We start from the raw sequence: 19,816 nt of genomic DNA, 5'->3' as shown, positions 1-19,816 counted from the left end.
ACCCAACCCATCAGCTCAGCAAATTCTGCACTAGGGAGCATCACTGGATGGCATGGAAAGTGGTTGCCCTGTCCTTCCCTTGGGGCAGTCTTAATGGTCTGTGCCTTTCCTCCCCTACCTCTTATCCCCAGGGTACTGCTCAAAATAAGGGAGGAAAAACCAAGGACCATTCTTGTAGCTCCAGGCTGGCCCCGGCAACACTGATACCCCTTCTGCGCAGCCGGTCTCCGCTGCCTCCATGGCATCTTTTTCAGATTCCAAACCTTCTGACCTAGAGGGAAGGGGAATTCATGCATCCCGAATTGTAGACACTCAATTTGGCAGCTTGGCTTATTCCCTAACCCCGAACCACTCTGCCAACCTCAGTAAACAGTTTCTGGATGTTATTTGTGCAGCCAGACACCCTAGCACCAGAAAGTCTTATGCTGATAAATGGAAAACGTTCTACACCTGGATCCAGGCTAAGGGAGCCATTATGGCACAGCCCTCCCCCCTTCTCATCCTGGGTTACTTAGCTGACCTACTACACAATGGCATCTATTTCTTCTCTATAAAAATTCATGCCTGTGCTGTTTCTTCTCATTTTCACACCGAGCAGCCCCTTTTTTCACACCCTTTGATCAAACAGTTCCTAAGAAGGGCTAGCAACTTGAGGCCACCCAGAAGGGCACCAACACCAGCTTGGGACCTTAACTTTGTATTGGAAAAGCTCACACTGCCCCTTTTGAACCAGGGTCTTCTGCTGAGCTAAAATTTCTCTCCTGGTTGGCAGCATTCCTTTTGGCCATCACTTCAGGCAGAAGAGTCTCTGAGGTGCAAACGCTCATGACTGTGGAACCCTTCATCATCTTCCATGCAGACAGGGTATCCCTCAGAACTAACCCATCTTTCATGTCCAAGGTGGTGTCCAGTGTGGCTCTCAACCAATCCATTCATTTGCCTACCTTTTTTCCTAATCCCCAGAACAAGGGGGAAAGGATACTTCTCTCTCTCTAGATGTGCACAGACCGTTCAGATTCTATCTAGACAGGACTAAATCCTTCAGAAAGTCTAATCTATTGCTGGTTAGTTTTGCTAGAGTGGCATAAGGCAAAGCCATCTCCAAACAAACCATTTCCAAATGGATAGCACACTGCATCCATTTCTACTACAAATAGCATGGAAAGCCTCCCCCCAAGGGGGCCAGGACACACTCCAACAGAGCAAGCCTCCACCTCTGCAGCTTTCCTCAGAGGAGTCACCACCAGGGACATCCTGGAGGCTGCCACCTGGATATCTATTCACACTTTTACCAAGCATTACCACCTGCCTCTCTCTTCCCCATATCCAGGGCAGCGTTTGCCTGTGCAGTCTTGCGGGACATCCTAGCCAGCTGCTAGTTTCCTTAACTGCCTCCCCCCATTTCCTCAGCTTTGAGAATCAACCCAAATGTGATGACTGCAACAGTGAAACACGAAGAATATAGTTCAGTTGTGTACAATTGCCATAAATGTAGATGTTAGAGTGTGTTCACTGTTGCAGTCCTGGATGTTCATCGTGTTACCCTGCTGCAGTCATCACACTTGGGTTATCCTGTCTTCAGGCGGTCCCGCAGTCGGCCAGAATTCCAAAGTCTTGGTCCGGCGTCGGTTGCTGTCGCTTCTTCCCTGACGTCACTGCGCCAGGGGTATATATAATGCAACCAACGCCATTTTCTTCAGTCTTTCTTGCTGCGCGGTGCCCGAAGCAGAAGCAGTTTGCAAGTGCCGGTCGGCCGACTCCTGAGATTTTCAAATTCGAATTTCAGACCGAAGTCTTCTATAAAGCTAAGTACCCCATTGGGGAAACTTTTCATGCCTCAGACCGATGTCAGAAAAAGTTAACAATTGTATTTCTTGTGGGAAGCAAATACCTCATAAGGATTTTCATTCTTATTGCATACCTTGCCTAGGCCCAGACCACGACGTCACTAGTTGTCATTTTTGTTCTAGGTTTAATAAGCATACTATTAAAAGATGCTTTGATTTCGCACGACACTACTTCGGTAGAAAATTTAACTACACTATGCCGTCGGAGCAACCGACTACCGGTGTGCACAAAAAACGCAAGGATAAGACAGACAGCCCAGGCCTAAGCCAGATTCCGAGGCCTCGGCTGGTCTGGTCTCCGGTTCTCCTGTCCTCAGTGAGTCTCCGACGCAGCCCCTGACTACCGCAGATCTGGAACCCAAGACCGCTTCGGAACTTTTGGCGGAATGTACCAGGCCGACGCAGCCATTTTGTTCAGGCCCTACCGACGACATTGCTGAAAAAGATGTCTGTGCTGAAGAAACGCCTTCAGTTTCTGAAGGCGTTTTCAGACCAACGACGCTCACCATTAAAACGTATCCTAAGATGAAGACTCCTATTAGACCTAAAAGGACTGCACTTCAGTCCCCTGTTCAAGGCCCCATGCCTAAGAAACAGATGCTCAAAATGGCGGAAGATTTGATCTCTCTAATCAGGGGTTCCCAGCCCCCTCCTGACTAAAGACCTAGACAAGAGGAAGATTATGCATCCTCTGAACAAGTGTCCATTTCTTCAGACTCCTCTGAGGACCAAGATTACTCCTTCTCCCCTTATGAAGATTCTGATGCTGAGGATTCCATTCCCTCAGCTTCTCCTCCTGAAGACTACTCCTTTGGGGAAACTTTACACACTATGAGGGAACATTTTCACTGGGAAGGTCAGGACTACTCTGACTCTAAGAAAAGGCTCAGATAGTTTATTTTGCTCCCCCAGCACCGACCACTTGCCATCCCACCAGTTTTAGACATTGTGGATGATGTTTACTTAGAATCAAGTTTGAACCCAGACTCTCTACCTCCTGCTCCAAGCCTGACAGATACTATAGAGTGCCTGATTCACACAAATTTCTTTATAAAAGCCCTGTTGCTGACCCAGAGACAATCTCCCAGGGTCCCAAAGGGGCTAAGGCTTCTATGGCTAAAAATCCTGTACCCTCTGAGAGGGATTCAAGAGCACTAGACAGGTGGGGGGAAAAAGGTTTACACCTCAGCCACTCTAGCTATGAGGGCACTAAATTGCCAATTTCACATGCTAAAGTATCAGCAATTTTTAATCTCTCAAAGCAAAAAATGACCACTCTCCCTCAACAGTCTGAATTGAAAGAAATGCAGGATTTGTTGCATGCAACTGTACAGGTGGGCAAACATACCTTACAATGTGGGTTTGATTCTTTGGAGGCCTCCTGCAGAGCAGCTGTCACTGGGTCTGTTATACGTAGGCATGCTTGGTTAAAGGAACAAACTCTGCCTGATCATGTTAAAGCAAAGCTTCTAGATGCTCCCTTACAGCAGGATGTTCTTTTTGGAGTTAAAGCAGAAGTAGTATTAAAGAAAATGGAGGATAAGGCAAAATCTATGCAGACAGTCAAAGATTTCCTACAGTTAGAGCCCCCTCGCTTCAGCAGAAACTGGCCAACAAAAAATTGGTCCTTTCCAGCTTCTGACAGACCACAGAGGTGTAAATACAGACGTCCAAGAGGCAGAAGACAACCACAAGCCCAGTACAAACCTCGCCAATGGGACACTGCAACACAGAAGGGAGGAGAAGACAGGTCCCAATCTATCAGAAGGCAAACTCAATGACTTGCACCTCATCCGACCAAGCAACACTCTCTTGGCAGCCCCCTTGGGAGGAAAACTCGCACTTTTTTCAGACAACTGGCACATTGTCATAAAGGGCAAATGGGTCCTAGACATAATTTTATGAGGATACAGATCCCATTTTCACACCTTGCCAATGAAAAGAGGAATTCCAAACCTGCCACAAAATCAATGGGCAGAGGCACAAAAACAAATTACAGCTCTCATGGACATGAGAGCCATTCAACTGGTACCTACTCGAGAGCAAGGTCAAGTATTTTACTCAAGACTCTTTCTAGTGCCCAGAAAGGACAGTGCCTGGAGACCAATTCTGGACCTTTCAGTTCTAAACACCTTCTTACAAGTACCCAAATTCAAGATGCTAACACTACAGCAGCTTCTTCCCATGTTGGGCAAGGAAGCATGGCTAGTAACGATGGACCTCAAGGAAGCATACCTGCATGTCCCTATCAGACAAAGTTGCAGAAGATACCTCCGTTTCATTGCAGGTTCAACCCACTACCAATTCTCTCTGCACTGCCCTTTGGCTTATCTACTGCGCCCAGAGTCTTCACAAAATGCCTGGCACCAGTAATTGCATACTGCAGACAAAGAGGAATTCAAATATACCCATACTTGGACGACTGCCTCATCCACGCAGAAAGCAAGGACATTCTCTTACATTATCTGGCTCTTGTAAAACATCTACTAAATTGCCTGGGGTACACAGTAAACGAAAAGAAGTCAAAACTAGTACCCTCACAAAATATAACATTCCTGGGTGCCAGCTTGAATACAACGGCCCAGAAGGCTTATCTGACGCCAGACAAACTACAGCTGACTCAATATTTCAAAACAATGGCAACAAAGACCCAATTAACTGCAAGATAAATTCTGCAGGCCTTGGGCTTCATGGCATCTTGCATACTACTAATACCATTTGCAAAGCTGCATATGAGGAAATTACAGTGGTACCTAAAAAGCGTATGGTCTCAACACAGCCACAGCTTGGACACAATGATATCTCTCATTCCCTGCCTACAACAGGAGTTTCTATGGTGGTCACAGGCATGTCACCTCAACAAGGGTCAGCGTTTCACCTTGCCCCCAGCCGGGCAAACTATGACAACAGATGCATCAGACTACGCCTGGGGGGCACACATGGCAGGACAGTGCGTTCAAGGCATATGGTCTGCACATCAAAGGAATCTGCACATCAGTCAAAAAGAGATTCTAGCTGTACAGAAAGCTCTGACAGCCTTCAAGAATCTATTACATCCAGGACAACTTACAATAAAGACGGACAACACCACAGTAATGTGGTACATAAACAAACAATGGGGTACTCACTCCTGCCCTCTTTGCAGGCAAGCAGTGACCTTCTGGAACACAGCTCTGGCTTACCAAGTTCAGTTACAAGCTCAATTCCTGCCAGGAAAGAACACATTGGCAGACAACCTCAGCAGAAACATCATGGATCACCACGAGTGGAAACTAGATCCACAAGTATTTACAATGATAACTCAAAAATGGGGCCTTCCAGACATAGACCTGCTTGCCAGTCCTCAAAACTATCAACTAACAAAATTTTGTACTAGGACTCCACCTTCAAGCTTGGAAAGTGGACGCACTCTTTCAGTTGGAAAAAAACTGACAGTATATGCCTTCCCTCAATTGCCTCTCCTCAAAAAGGTGCTCCTGAAAGTCAAAAAGGAGAGACCACGACTGATTCTCATAGCTCCAGACTGGCCACGCCAGCACTGGTACCCACTATTGAGGAATATGGCCCAGGGCCCACCTTGGATCTTACCACAAATTACCCATTTGCTCACACAGCAAAACAGTCAGATTCTTCATAACCAGCTCAAAACCTTAAATCTGGCTGCATGGCAAATCACCTAAGCATCCAGCCAGCTCCTCTTTCCCAAGCAGTTATGGATGTTATTCTGGAAGCTAGGAGGCCAAGCACCAGGAAGGCTTATTCGGACAAATGGAAAAGGTTTTGTGCCTGGAACCATACTAAAGGCCAAGACACATTTCAGCCTCACATGCCTCACATCCTTCAGTATTTAACTGAGATGTTACACAAAGGACTTTCTTTCTCCTCCATTAAAATCCATGCTTCAGCTATTTCAGCCCACTACAACATGGATCCACCCTTATTTTCACATCCACTTCTAAGGCAGTTCCTCAGAGGGGCAAAAAATATTCGGACCCCCCGGAGAGCACCTACACCAATATGGGACCTCAATTTTGTTCTGGAAAAACTAACGCTACCTCCCTTTGAACCAGCTTTTTCTGCAAGTCTTCAGTTCCTATCATGGAAGGCTGCCATGCTGCTAGCAATAACCTCAGCTAGAAGAGTCTCAGAGCTGCAGGCACTAATGGCAGTGGAACATTTCCTCATTTTTCATCAAGACAGAGTTTCTCTACGAACTAATCCTTCCTTTATGCCTAAGGTGGTTTCCAGTGTGGCTTTAAATCAAACCATCCACTTACCCACCTTCTTCCCAAATCCACAGAACAAAGGTGAGAGACTCCTGCATTCCTTGGACATTCACAGGGAACTTCGTTACTACTTGGACAAAACTAAGGCTTTCAGAAAATCTGACCAGCTCTTTGTATCCTATGCTACAGCTTCACAGGGGAAGGCTATATCAAAACAGACCATTTCCAAATGGATAGGACATTGCATACGTTTCTGCTATACCCATCATGGAAAACCAGTTCCTGTTACCATTAGGCCCCACTCTACCAGGGCAACAGCTACATCTACAGCCTTTCTCAGGGGGGTTCCAACCAAGGAGATTTTGGAAGCTGCAACTTGGAGTTCAGTACACACCTTTACCAAACACCATCACTTACCACTTTACTCTAAGACTAGGGCGGGCTTCACCACTGCAGTTCTGCAGGACTTTCTAGCCTCCTCTAACCCTCTATGATTCCTCCACCCATCCTTAGCTTTGGGATTCAACCCAAGTGTGATGACTGCAGCAGGGTAACACGATAAACATAGTACAGTTTTGTACCTACCATAAATGTAGATGGTTGAGTATACACCCTGCTGCAGTCCAGGTTACCCTTCCTCCATCCCCTCTGATCTAATTGGCTAAATCTCTACAATGCCTTCCTGATGTATTTGCTTATAGCTGGAGGGATTTTGTCTTTGTGCAAAAATTACTCAATTTGGTACTAATTACTGACCACCTTTTTTGGGGGCACCTGACATCTGCGGCAAGAAAAACTGAAGAAAATGGCGTCTGTTGCATTATATATACCCCTGGTGCACTGACGTCAGGGAAGAAGCGACAGCAACTGACGCCGGTCCAAGACTTTGCAATTCCGGACGACTGCGGGACCGCCTGACGACAGGATAAACCCAAGTGTGATGAATGCAGCAGGGTGTACACTCAAACATCTACATTTATGGTAGGTACAAAACTGTACTTTTCCTTCCCTCCACCCCCCCTTTCTTCTCTTTCACCATTTATTACCATTCTTCCCTATTGTTCTCCTTTCCTTACAAGGGACATATTGGTATTTATTTTTCTACTGGTGGGGTTCATCCACCAGAACTTGGCCTCCTACTTGGGGGCTCCTGACAGGTTGGGCAAGAAAAACTGATGTAATGGCATTGGCTGCCTTACTTTATACTACTGACTACCTGACGTCAGTCCTAAAGCGACAGCTACCGACACAGAAATGCTAAGTCTCTGGTATTCAGGTCGGCCAAGGACTACCCTGGCAGGGATAATCCAAATGTGATGACTGCAACAGTGAATATTCTTTCTAACATCTACATTTATGGTAATTGTACACAACTGTACTATCTTGCCTTTCTTGGATGCACTGATCTTCATTCCCTTAGAGACTCTCTGCATCTGGTGCTTCAGTTCTGAGGGTGGTGCGCATGTAAGTCTCCTATTTCTGACCTCTTCTGACGGCCAACGACAGGCGTAGCGTGCACCTTAGGTAGTAAAAGACTGGTATACTGGCCGATGTTGGGTCATTGCCTTGACAGGCAACTCCTGTAAGTCAGGAATTCTGCAACAGGAAGGACATTAGTCCTTATGGTAAGTTATTACACAACTAATCTCTTCCTTGGCAAGCCCCTTTTTGGTGGCTGCCTTTACCACCATGACATAACCGTCTCCTCTTTTCCTCAATTCTGCTTCCTGCAGTGGGGGCCATAATCCTTCTGGCTCCTGAAGGTATAGGCTCAATGCCATTGAGTTTCTTCCACAACCACCGAGCGATCAATTCAAGGAGCTCATCAGTGTGCAGAAGCATCCAAGAAGTCGGTCTAGTACCAAAACATTTCAAAAGTACAGATCCCTTAGTCAAGGGGTTGCTGGGTTTTCAACTAACTCTCCTCTTAATTTCAGAGAGGATGTCTCCTATTGATGCATTTTCAGGAGGTAACCATGGTGACCCTTCGCCTATATTGAATCTGTATATTAATTTACCACCATTTTAATACAACTTTTTGGGTCAGTGTCAGCTGCCATTATTCTAGTCTCTCTAGCAAGATTTGTCATGTGGATCTTCCAAAGAACCTTGTCATTGCAGTGGTTTACTCTTACCCCCCTCTATGTATTCCCCTCAAACATACTCCAATTTCCAAAAGTCATATTTGATGTGAATACATTCAGACTATCTTTATTGGGCAGGTTGCTCTGTATCCCCCCAGTACCAACACTGACTACGTATGCTTCTCAAATGAGGTGGGGGCATTTCAGGGGGGAAAGATGGTCCAAGCAATGTGGTCCCCGTCTGAGACCAAGTTGCGCATACCAGTGTCCTAGAGATGAGCGGTCCTTCTAACGTTGCAAGCCTTTCAAGATGTTCTTCCTTTGGGGACTGTTGCAGTCTATGAGGACTACATGTAAGTAGTCTGGTACATTAACAAGGAGGAACCTGAACATGTTCCTACATGTGACATGGACAGGTCATGATGGTCTGGGGGTGGGACAATACCTTTAAAGCACTTTCTAATTGAATCGCTTATACCAGGGGAAAATGAATGTGCTGGCAGATTCAGCAGATCCATTCCGATTCTGCACGAGTGGTCCCTCAGTAAGCAGCACACATGATTTTCAGCCATTGAGGCCAGCTTTCCTGTAATCTGTTTGTCCTTATTTTCAACAAGTGCAACAAGTACTTCTCTTGATCCCCCCTCTGGGGTAGTCACTGAGGGATGCTATGATAGACTATTTGCCCCCAGGCTTCCCTTGTTTTCCCTTTCCCCGTCGAGCCTTAAGGTTTGGCAGAAAACAAGCAGGCTAAAGGGCTCAGTCATACTCTTTGCCCCCCTTCTAGCCTTGACAACTATGGTTCTTCCACTGCTCACCTCTGATATCCTCTGTGGATACTGTAACCAATTCAGGATCTCCCATCTCACCTGTCAGAAGTCCAGCTTTCCATTCTCCACGGCCTCATACTGACTGCATGGATGTTCTTCGTGTTTCACTGTTGCAGTCATTACATTTGGGTAATCTGCTTGCAGGTTGCCCTCAGTCGGCCTGATTAACAAAGTCTTGGTTCCTGCGTCTGTTGCTGTCCCTACTTCCATGACGTCAGGTTGTCAGGGGTATAAAACATGCAGCAGACGCCAGTACATCAGTCTTTCTTGCCGTGTGGTGCCCAAAGCAGAAGCAGTTTGCAAGTGCCGGTCGGCCAACAACTGGAATTTTCGTTTGAGTTTCAGAACCAAAGTCTTCAACTAAAAGCTAAGTACCCCATTGGGGAAACTTTTTCTTGCTCCTTCCTGATGTCAGTAAAAGTTAATAATTGCATTACTTGTGGAAAGCAAATACCTATTCGTATTGTATTCCTTGCCTAGGCCGTGACCACGACATACCTTGTTGTCAATTTTGTGCTTTATTTAATCAGCGCACTATCCATCGTTGATGTATTTTTGCCTCTAAATATTTTGGTTCTCTGTTTAATTATCCAGAAATGTCGGTTAGCCATCCAACTTCCGGAATTCTGAAAAAACACAGAGATAAAGACAGAGACAGGCCGCCAAAGTCCAAAACTGCCGACGACGCTTCTAAGCCAGTCGCCAGTTCGCCGGTACTCAGTGAGGGGCTTTTGCAGCCCCTGATACCCGCTACTTCTGATTCGCAGGCCTCTACTGAGACCCATTCGGAGTCTGTCTTTTCTGAAGAAGTTCACGTTTGTAATAAAAGTGGATGAAAGCGCTAATTATCACAGTGCCTGTATTGTGGTCTGATACACATTTAGCTATTTTGTTCAAGTCTACTTCAAACAAGTGGCCACAAAAGCCCTGCTATCTGCAAGACAAATACTACAAGCCTTGGGGTTCATGGCCTCCTGCATTCTTCTAATTCCATATGAAAGACTGCATATGAGGAAACAGCAGTGGTATCTAAAAAGCCTATAGAGTCAACATTCTCACAGCCTAGAAACAGTGATTCCTATCATACCTTGCCTGCACCTAGATTTCCTTTGGTGGGAAGAGGCCTGCCACCAAAACAAGGGACTACTTTCACAGCACTCCCTGCCACCCAAACCCTAACAGATGCATCAGACTATGCATGGGGGGGGGGGCTCACCTGACAGGGAAGTGCATTCAGGGAAAATGGAACCCTAGTCAAATGCACCTGCATATCAAGCAAATATAAATGTTAGCTGTACAGAATGCTCTGACATCCTTCAAGGACTACATTCATCCAGGACAACTAATGGTAAAGACGGACAACACCACGGTTATGTGGTACATAAACAAGCTGGGGGGTACACATTCTTACCCCCTCTGCGGACTAGCCATGGCATTGTGGAACACAACCTTGAGCTACCAAATGCACCTACAAGCTCAATTCTTGCCAGGAAAGTTAAATACACTGGCAGATGGACTAAACAGAAAACTTATGGAACCACACGAGTGGAAACTGGAACCAAGGATTTTCAGCATGTTGACAAGCGAATGGGGGAGCCCAGATATAGACCTGTTTGCCTCCCCCCAGAACTACCAATTGGACAACTTCTGCACAAGGACTCCCCACAAACAAGCCTGGAAAGTGAATGCTCTGGCCTTCAGCTGGAAAAAAGTATTAGTCTATGCGTCCCCACCCAGGCGCTGCCTCTGCTCTCCAAAGTACTACTAAAAATCAAACTGGGCAAGCCAAGGATGATTATGATTGCTCCAGACTGGCTGCGCCAACACTGGTACCCCCTTCTGTGCAGTGTGTCATGGTTATTCCCATGGCACCTGCCTCAGACTCTTTCCCTTCTGTCTCAGCAGGAGAACCAGATTCTGCACCATCAGCTTCCAGCACTGAACCTTGCAGCCTGGCTAATTACTTAACTTCTCCCTTACCATCCCTCAGCAAACCTGTGATGGATGTCATCTTATAGGCAAGGAGGCCTAGTACTAGAAAATCTTATGCTGAAAAATGGAAAAGCTTCTGTGCCTGGAACCAATCTCAAGGGATGAGCACAGCAGTGCCCAGTTTACCTCAGATTTTATCATAGTTAACTGAGATGCTTCACAAGGGCCTGTCTTTTTCCTCCATTAAAATCCACACCTCAGCCATTTCAGCTCATTATAACCCAGAACCTCCCCTCTTCTCTCATCCACTGCTCAAGCAGTACCTCAGAGGGGCCAAATATTTGAGACCACGCAGGAGAGCTCTAAACCCAGCCTGGGACCTTAACTTTGTATTGGAGAAACTCGCCCTTCCTCCTTTTGAGCCAGTTGCTACTGCAAACTTAAAATTTCTTTCTTGGAAAACAGCTTTCCTTTTAGCAATTATTTCAGCTAGAAGGGTTTCGGAATTACAGGCCCTTATGGCAGTGGAGCCTTTCATCATCTTTCATGCCGACAGGGTATCACTCAGGACCAATCCATCCTTCATGCCCAAGGTGGTATCCATTGTGGCTCTAAATCAGTCCATTCTTTTGCCAACCTTCTTTCCCAATCCACAGAACAAAGGGGAAAGGATTCTGCATTCCTTGGATGTGAATAGACAACTTAGATTCTACTTGCACAGGACTAAACCTCAGAAAATCTGAACAACTTCTGGTAGCATTTGCTGCAGGGACAGAGGAGAAGGTTATTTAAAAGCAAACCATTTTTAAATAGACAGGCCATTGCATTCATTTCTGCTGTAAGCACCATGGAAAATCTATCCCCCAGGAGATCAGACCTCACTCCACCAGGGCTGCATCTACTTCTACTCCACCAGGGCTGCATCTACTTCTACAGCCTTTCTCAGAGGCGTTCCTGCCAGTGACATCCTAGAAGCTGCTACCTGGAGTTCTGTACATACTTTCACCAAGCATTATCATTTGCCAATTTTCTCTAAATCCAGAGCTGGCTTTGCTACTGCAATCTTGCAGGGCCTTCTAGCTGCTCCTATTGCTATCTAAATTCCTCCACCCAACCAAAGCTTTGGGAATCTACCCAAATGTAATGACTGCAACAGTGAAACACAAAGAACCTAGTACAGTTGTGTACACTTACCATAAATTTAGATATTCGAGTGTATTCACTGTTGCAGTCCTGGTTACCCTCCCTCCTTCCCCCTAACTTCTTTTGGCTATACCTCTACTTTCCTTTACTGTGCTTAAAACCCTTTCTGGTGTGTATGCTTTTTTGTTGGAGGTATACCTTTGTGGTTTTATGTTCAATTGCTTCCCATTAGGGGGGCACCTGACATTTGGGGCAAGAAAAACTGATGTAATGGAGTCTGCTGCATGTTTTATACCCCTGACGACCTGACATCATGGAAGAAGGGACGGCAACTGACACAGGACCCAAGACTTTGTTAATCAAGGCCGACTAAGGGCACCTTGCAAACAGATTACACAAATATAATGACTGCAACAGTGAATACACTTGAACATCTACATTTATGGTAAGTGTACACAACTGTACTTTTCTCCACTCCCACTGATAGAAGGATCAGGTCTGCTTCTCCAGCTCGTGACATTATTTTTGGCCTCCCAGAAGGCTTTCACTAAATGTCTACAAAAGCCAGTGGAAAAGTTTTTTGATGTGGACATGTAAACAGAACATTGACCTTTTTTCAGCTCCTACTTCAACTATCCTTCCTTTTCCCAGTACTGTTTGTAAAGAAAGAGCTTGTTTTTCTACCATCAGGCTGCAGCTAGCTGCCATATCTAATTTTTTTGTATTGCAGATGAGTACTTCTCTCTATCAATTTCCAAGTTATCTAAAGCTTCCATGAAATTAATCTTTCTACTTAGATTCCCCATAAAAGATCCTTCTCTTCAGGATTTCACATTGTTACTCTCCAGGGGCGGACTCAGAAACTGTTTGAGCCAGCAGGTAATTGTGACATGAGCTCTTTCTTGGAAAGCAATTTTTTTTTTTTTGGTGGCTATTACTTGAATAAAAGGTTTCTGAACTCCAAGGACTTATCTAATAGGCCTCTCTACACATTTTCTATAAAAATGTGGTATTGCTATGGATGAAGAGGTAAATTGGTTAGAATTAAAACGTCAACTAGCCTAGTACTTATGAAGCTATTGACTCTTAGTACTCTAATCATGCCATCAGTTTCTTACCTTTATTAATCTGAGCCAGGCTGTAGGCCATATCACTTCAGTTGACAAGCTTTTTCCCCCAATTGTTCTAGTAAGGTTGAATATATGATGCTGCATCTTGACATTCATAGACATCTAGTTTTCTATCTAATGCAATGAACAGGAACTGTATGTATGTATCTATGGTTTGAATAAGTGGCTTGGCCATGAAAGAGCTTACTTTTTTGTTAGTCTGGTTAAACTATTTGCCATTTTACTCTGCCTCTGTGGTCTGTTTGTACCTGCTTATTGATTCTTGGGGTCTACTTCTAATAATCGAAAGTCGACTTAGCTGAAGATTAATTTACCAAGATAACATTGAACAGTTACTTTACCGAATGATCATACTACTGAATTTTTTAATAGGGTAAGTATGCACTTGGCCAACATGGGAAATTTGCATTTTTCCCCATGGTAGTTTGATCCCGGAGTTGTTAAATTTAGTCTGGGGGAATGTGGGGTGCAGCCCCCCACCTTGGTGGGTTTGACATAGTGCTGCGTGTTTACTCATTCAAAGTGCATACTTAACCCTGTTAAAAAATTCAGTAGTGTGTTTGTTCGATAAAGTAACTGTTCGGTGTTGTCATGTTGGTAAAGATGCTTTCATGTAAGTGAGCTTTTGATTATTGGAAGTAGATCCGATTTTTGTTGGACTTTACCCCCCTTTACACACTGGGATAATTGTTGATGTCCTTTTTTTTATCTTCACAGACGAGGGAAAAACAGTACTGTGAACTGAGAAACTCCCAAGAATTACATAGCTGGGGACTGTACTCGTCAGTGAGGAGTAATGAAGAGGATATCATCAAATTTAGGAGTTATGTACTTACCGTAACTTTGCATCTGTGTTATCCATTTTCATTGTTCCCCACCTTCCCTCCCAGCCATACTCAGGCCTCATCTTTCCTAGAAAGGATATTGGTTGTTCCAGGAACTTCATTCCAGATTTGACTTGTAATTCTTACTTCTCTGTCCTGCCTTTGTCAATTAGTAGACATAGGCAGCAAATTCTATCTGAGGAGTCAGAGGTAGTGTTTAGTGCATTATGGGAAGGGAGAAGCTTGAGATTGGGATCCCAAGTCTGCAAAATGTGGCAGAGTGTGAACCGAAGATTTGATCTGTGACCCTTCAGTGAGGAAAAATGAAAATTGGACAACACAGATGCCAAGTTATGGTGTGTGCATAACTCCTAATTTCCTGCATCAGTAATGTACTAATTTCAGCTCCTTTTTTTTCCAAGAATCGCAAGCCCCCTATGCACATGCATGCAGTTGCACAGATGTTTGCACTTTGAAGCACACAGTCATGCGCTGGCTAACAAGCAGAAGTCCTGCTCTTTGCATCTTTGTCGCAAAGTCAAATACAATTTTATGCAGCAGGAAAATTTAAGCTATCTTTTAAACTTTTGTTTTGTAAATATGAAAGTATTTTGTTCACAGAGAACATCTTATGACAGTTGTAACAATTTTGAAATCATTGTCATTATACATTAGTCTTAGATCTGATGACCTTAATTTTGGATCATTTAAGAGTAATTGCCTCTTTCACATGTTTATTTTTGTTTAGGAACCAAGTAATGAGGAAAAAGTTAATCCTGTTTTTTAAAAGAAGAAATCATGCACGAAAGCAGAGGGTATGTTTATGTTAATTTTTTTTCTGGTGCCTGGATCAAAGTTTGCAACTTCAATTGTTGGATGAAATTTTTTTAAAAGGGGGGAACCTTTCAGTACCATAGATATATTTGCAGTAGATGTTTCATGTTTGGAAATTCACTGTGTAGGTAATCATAGTCCATTTTATAACCTTGCTTTTTTTTTTTTTTTGATATAACGGTCATTTAACATGTGTAAGCCTACAAGCAAGTTAACATTAACTGGAAGTAGTGGCTGTTGTTGTATTGCTTTCTTGATGTTTTTGGACTGGGGATGGAAATAGGAATAGTACACTCTTTTTTTTTCTAAGTACAAAGATTATTTCTCTGTGGTAGAGCCTGATGTTCTTCGTGTTTCACTGTTGCAGTCATCACACTTGGGTTATCTGCCAGCAGGTAGCCCTCAGTCGGCCCGAATACCAGAGACTTAGTATTTATGCGTCAGTTGCTGTCACTTCAGGACTGACGTCTGGTCATTAGGAGTATAAAAACAGAAAGCTGACACCATTACATCGGTCTTTCTTGCTGAGGAGCCTGAAGCAGAAGCAGTTTGCACGAGTGCTGGTCGGCTGCTACCTGAGTTTTTGTTTCCGAATTGAATCATCCTGAAGTCTTCTAAAGCTAAGCACCCCATTGGGGATTCTTTTTTCTTGTTCTAACCGATGTCAGAAAAAGTTAACAATTGTCTCGCCTGTGAAAAGCAAATACCACACAGAGATTTCCATTTTTACTGTGTCACCTGTTTAGGCCCAGACCACGACATACCTCTCCCATCGGTTTTGTGCTTTTTACAATGCCCGAGCTATTCGCCATCGGGCCCTTATTGTAGCTAAATACTTTCGTTCTCTATCTCCATATTCCGAAATGACTTCGGTAAGCCATCTGTCTTCCGATCTTCAAAAAAAGTAAGGATAAAGACAGAGACCACACAGGTCCAAAACTGCCGACGATGCTTCCGTTAAGCTAGTCGCTAGTCCTCAGTGAGGCACTTCGCAGCCTCTGATGCCTGCTTTGATGTATTCACAGGCCACTACCAAGACCCGTTTGGAGTCCAGTATGCTGCGAGACTCTTCTCTGACTATGGAACATACGGATGTCTCTACCTTGGATGGGTCCAGAGCCGCTGTTCAGGCACCGACTTCTGAGGAAGTTCTCATTACTGATATTCGACACAAACCGACAACTTCTTTCTCGTCTTCAGTTCTTTCTAAAACTACCGAGTTTCTAAGGCCAAGAGTACGAGCTACGCCTAAAAAAAGACTACCAAAATCAAGCACCTGCTTCCTTGCCACAATCTCAAATGCTTAAAATGGCATACCACCTGATTATGCTGATTAGGGGAAGCCAGTCTTATGCTAAGAGAAAAGGACCTGTCCCCAGCAGCTTTAACAGACCAAGAGTCAGACTCTGAGGTTTCTGAATGTGAAGACATGCCTTTATCTGCCTATGAGGATTTGTATACAGAGGAATCCATTCCTTCTGCTTCCCCTCGAGGATTTTTCTTTTGGTGAAACCCTGCATATTTTGAGAGAGCATTTCCACTGGGAATGCCAGGATTATCCTCAGCCCAAAAAGAGACTCTGGGAATTTTTAGATTTAAAACTCCTCATCCAAAACACGAACGCACAGGAGTCACGAATAGCACCACCGCAAGGTCAAGCACACCAGCAGTACTATAAAAATCTTCTTTAATGACAATTGAGGTTAAGTGCTTTCACCCACTAAACGTAGGCTTCATCAGAAAGTGCAGTTGTGTACACTTATCATAAATGTAGATGGTTGAGTGTATTCACTGTTGCAGTCCTGGTTTCCCACCCTCCAGCCCCCTTGTCTCTCTCTCTCCCTCACTCCTTACAGGGTTATTGGTATTTGCTTTTTACTGGTGGTGTTTTTCCACTATAACTTAGCTCCCTATTTGGGGGCTCCTGACATTTGGGGCAAGAAAAACTGATGTAATGGCGTCTGCTGCCTATTTTTATGCCACTGATGACCTGACTTCAGTCCTAAAGCGACAGCAACCGATGCAGAAATATTAAGCCTCTGGTATTCAGGCCGACTGAGGGCTAGCCCTGGAAGGATAACCCAAGTGTGATGACTGTAACAGTGAATACACTCTTAACGTCTACATTTATGGTAAGTGTACACAACTGTACTTTTTCCAAACAGATGGGTTTTTGCCATTGACATCTGGCCAATGGACCATAGTCTAAAACCATTTACAGCCATACTTCTGTTGTATAACCTCAGCCCATGAGTGTAAAGGCACATAAGCGGTCTTACGAGCATAACTCCTCAGACTGTCTCACCTCTAGCTAGAAGGGTGTCTCAGCAGTCAGTTTGATCTTTGCATGGTCATTTGTTCCTTAAGTCTTCACTGGTTCTGGTAAGTGCCTTGTTGGGAAACTTTCTTTTTCTTGTTGACTGTGTTAATTGATTGTTAGATGTCCGCTAGGAGGAGGAAGTGAGTGTAATAGGCTGATACCCTACTCAGACCACCACTCCCAGTACTTTTTCTGTTTAGATACAGAGCAGGATTACAAAAAATTCTCCATTTGTCAGTCCTTCAGTCCTAAGTCTTTGTTTTGTCATCTTTGATTACTTTCTTAGACTGCATAACATAAGTGATTAGCTCAAGTCAAGATGGTGGATCCCTCCACACCTGATGTATTCTGTCTGTTACAAGAGAAAACTGAAGAGGGCTTAGTATGATCAGATGTACCTGCTGAGGTTGCAAAGCTTGCAGTACATCTGACAACTCCATCAGATTCTCCCTACTGCGACTTTGGTACCAGAATGGCATCAGAGAACCACACATCAGAGGTGACTGCTTCTATGGGCAAGATAGAGAAGGGGGGATGGGCTCTGTAGCCTGTCGAAGGCCTGGAAGGTATCCCTCGTGTCTTTGCAATAGAAGATGCCCAGATCTCTTATTGAAGTATGTCGGGGGTCAAAGCCTCTGTGTTTAGTCCAAGCAGACATCATCCCTAAAAAGAGAAAGCAAAAGACTATGCATCCCCCCCAGACTTTTGGGAGAAGCAGTTGATCTTTTCTTAGGGCCTATTCAAGCCCATTATGGCTTTCAGGCTTTCTTACTTTTTCTGCTCCTGCCCCCACTCCACAGAAGGTTACTATGGGGTCTTCCTCTGAGTATGAGGATGGGGCTTCAGATTCTGATGATCATTCACTAGTATTCTGTTCATAAATTAACTCCGCAGCTCAGGTGACTTTATTATGGAACTTCTACATTGAGTATAATGAAACATTTTGAATGGGATTCTAAATAATTCTGATGTTCAGAAATGCAACTAATCTTTTAGGAGTGGGCAGTCCAGGTCCTACATTTGTTTCATTCTTAGAGGTCTTCCTTGATGCTTTAGCATTTATGTCTTCTGCTTCTGATTCTCAGTCACCAGTCCCTAAGTGGCCTTATGAATTCCGTAAAGTTCAGATTAACTTCATTTTTTTAATTGCCCAGTAGCTGATCCTTCAGTCATTTCTTTAGCTTCTGACAAGCCATCTAAGTGCCTTTCTTCTGCTAATGCCTTTCGCTCAGATAAGGACATTAGCTTTATGCTATTTCTTCTTTGAACTTCAGGGCCATTACTTATCAGAAACTCATGACAAAATATCTTTCATCTATTCTTGACCGCCTGAGCAAGGCTGTTGCTGTCATGGAAAGGTCAGACACAAACAGGCCATTTTCTTGGTGGCTGAGGCAATTCAGGTGGCTAGGCATAGCATTAACTACAGTTATGATGCTGTACAGGCCTTCTTCAGAGCAGCTGCTACTGACTCAGAAATTCAGAGATATGCATGGTTACGCTGTGTGCCCTCTCCCTGAAGATTTAATGGCAAAACTTGTAGATTTGCCTCTACATAGGGATGTTTTATTTCGTCCATAGGCAGCTAGCATGTTCAAAACTCTACAGAAGCAAGGTAAAACTACGAAGGACTACAGAAAAATTTTACTCACTACTATGGCCAAATACCACAGAAAATACCCTGCCAAGTCCACCTCTTTTGTCTGCAGAGGACATATCCCTTCTCTGAAACGCAAAGCACCAAGGAAAAGATTCCAGGACAAACCTGAAAGGGACTCCAGATCTGGGAGGACCCCCTTCACAGATATGTCAGCCTGACTGTCCTACATTCATTTCCTCCACCCTCTCGGTCCTACCATCTATTTCCAAAATGCTCAACTCTCATTTATAGCGAATTGGAAATTGATCACATGGGTACTCTCCTTTATTCAGCAAGGCTACAGAATGTTCTGGAAGAAACTTCTATTTGAATGCATTCCACCCCCTTCCCACAACTAGTTGCACTTTTTTCCACCCATCTTCCAGGACTTGCTCTCCCAAGGCACAATAGAACTGACCCCCCCCACCCCACACATGCACACTTACACGCACACACACGTGCATACACACACGCACACACACATGCATACACACGCACACACACGCGCGCACACACACACACACACACACACACACACACACACACACACACACACACACTTTTTAGGAAGAAGGTTCTATTCCAAGAGGCTGTTCTTGAATCTTTGACAGTTCACCTTCTTCAAGGTACCCACTTTCAAAATGGTATCGCTTCTTACCCTTCTTCCCATCATCCATCTCCAGTGCATACCTCCGTATTCCAATACACAACCATTCTGCAGGAAATTTCTGAGATTCTGCACTGGCTCATCAGACTTTCGGTTTCTGCTTTGCCCTTTGGGCTTTCTACTGCTCCCAGAATTTTCACAAAGTGCCTGCCCTCAGTATTGGCCTTTTGCAGGACACAGGTCATACAAATTTTTCCTTACCTAGATTTGCTGACTCAGGCATCATAGTCCCAAACTGGTGTTGCATCTCAAGTTCACCCTAACCCTCTTCGACTGGGTTCACTGCATTTTCAAAAATAACTTCCCTAGAGCACGCTATAGGTTATAGGCTATAGGTCTC

At 44.4% G+C, this 19,816-nt stretch overlaps 1 protein-coding gene across 1 annotated transcript in view; it reads left to right on the top strand.

Annotated features, from left to right (window-relative positions):
- Window positions 1-19,816, top strand: part of NCOR1 (nuclear receptor corepressor 1) — a 4,682,182-nt gene that overhangs the window by 1,404,424 nt on the left and 3,257,942 nt on the right. Inside the window, exon 9 of the mRNA XM_044054890.1 lies at window positions 14,765-14,831. Within this exon, the coding sequence (XP_043910825.1) occupies window positions 14,765-14,831 (67 nt within the window). The remainder of the gene's footprint in view (window positions 1-14,764; window positions 14,832-19,816) is intronic.

Source organism: Protopterus annectens, chromosome 13.part0 (assembly GCF_019279795.1).
Source record: "Protopterus annectens isolate FY-2018-M chromosome 13.part0, PAN1.0, whole genome shotgun sequence".
Classification (NCBI taxonomy): Eukaryota; Metazoa; Chordata; order Ceratodontiformes; family Protopteridae; genus Protopterus; species Protopterus annectens.
The sequence above is the reverse complement of the archived record's forward strand: the minus strand, read 5'-3'. Positions and strand labels throughout refer to the sequence as shown.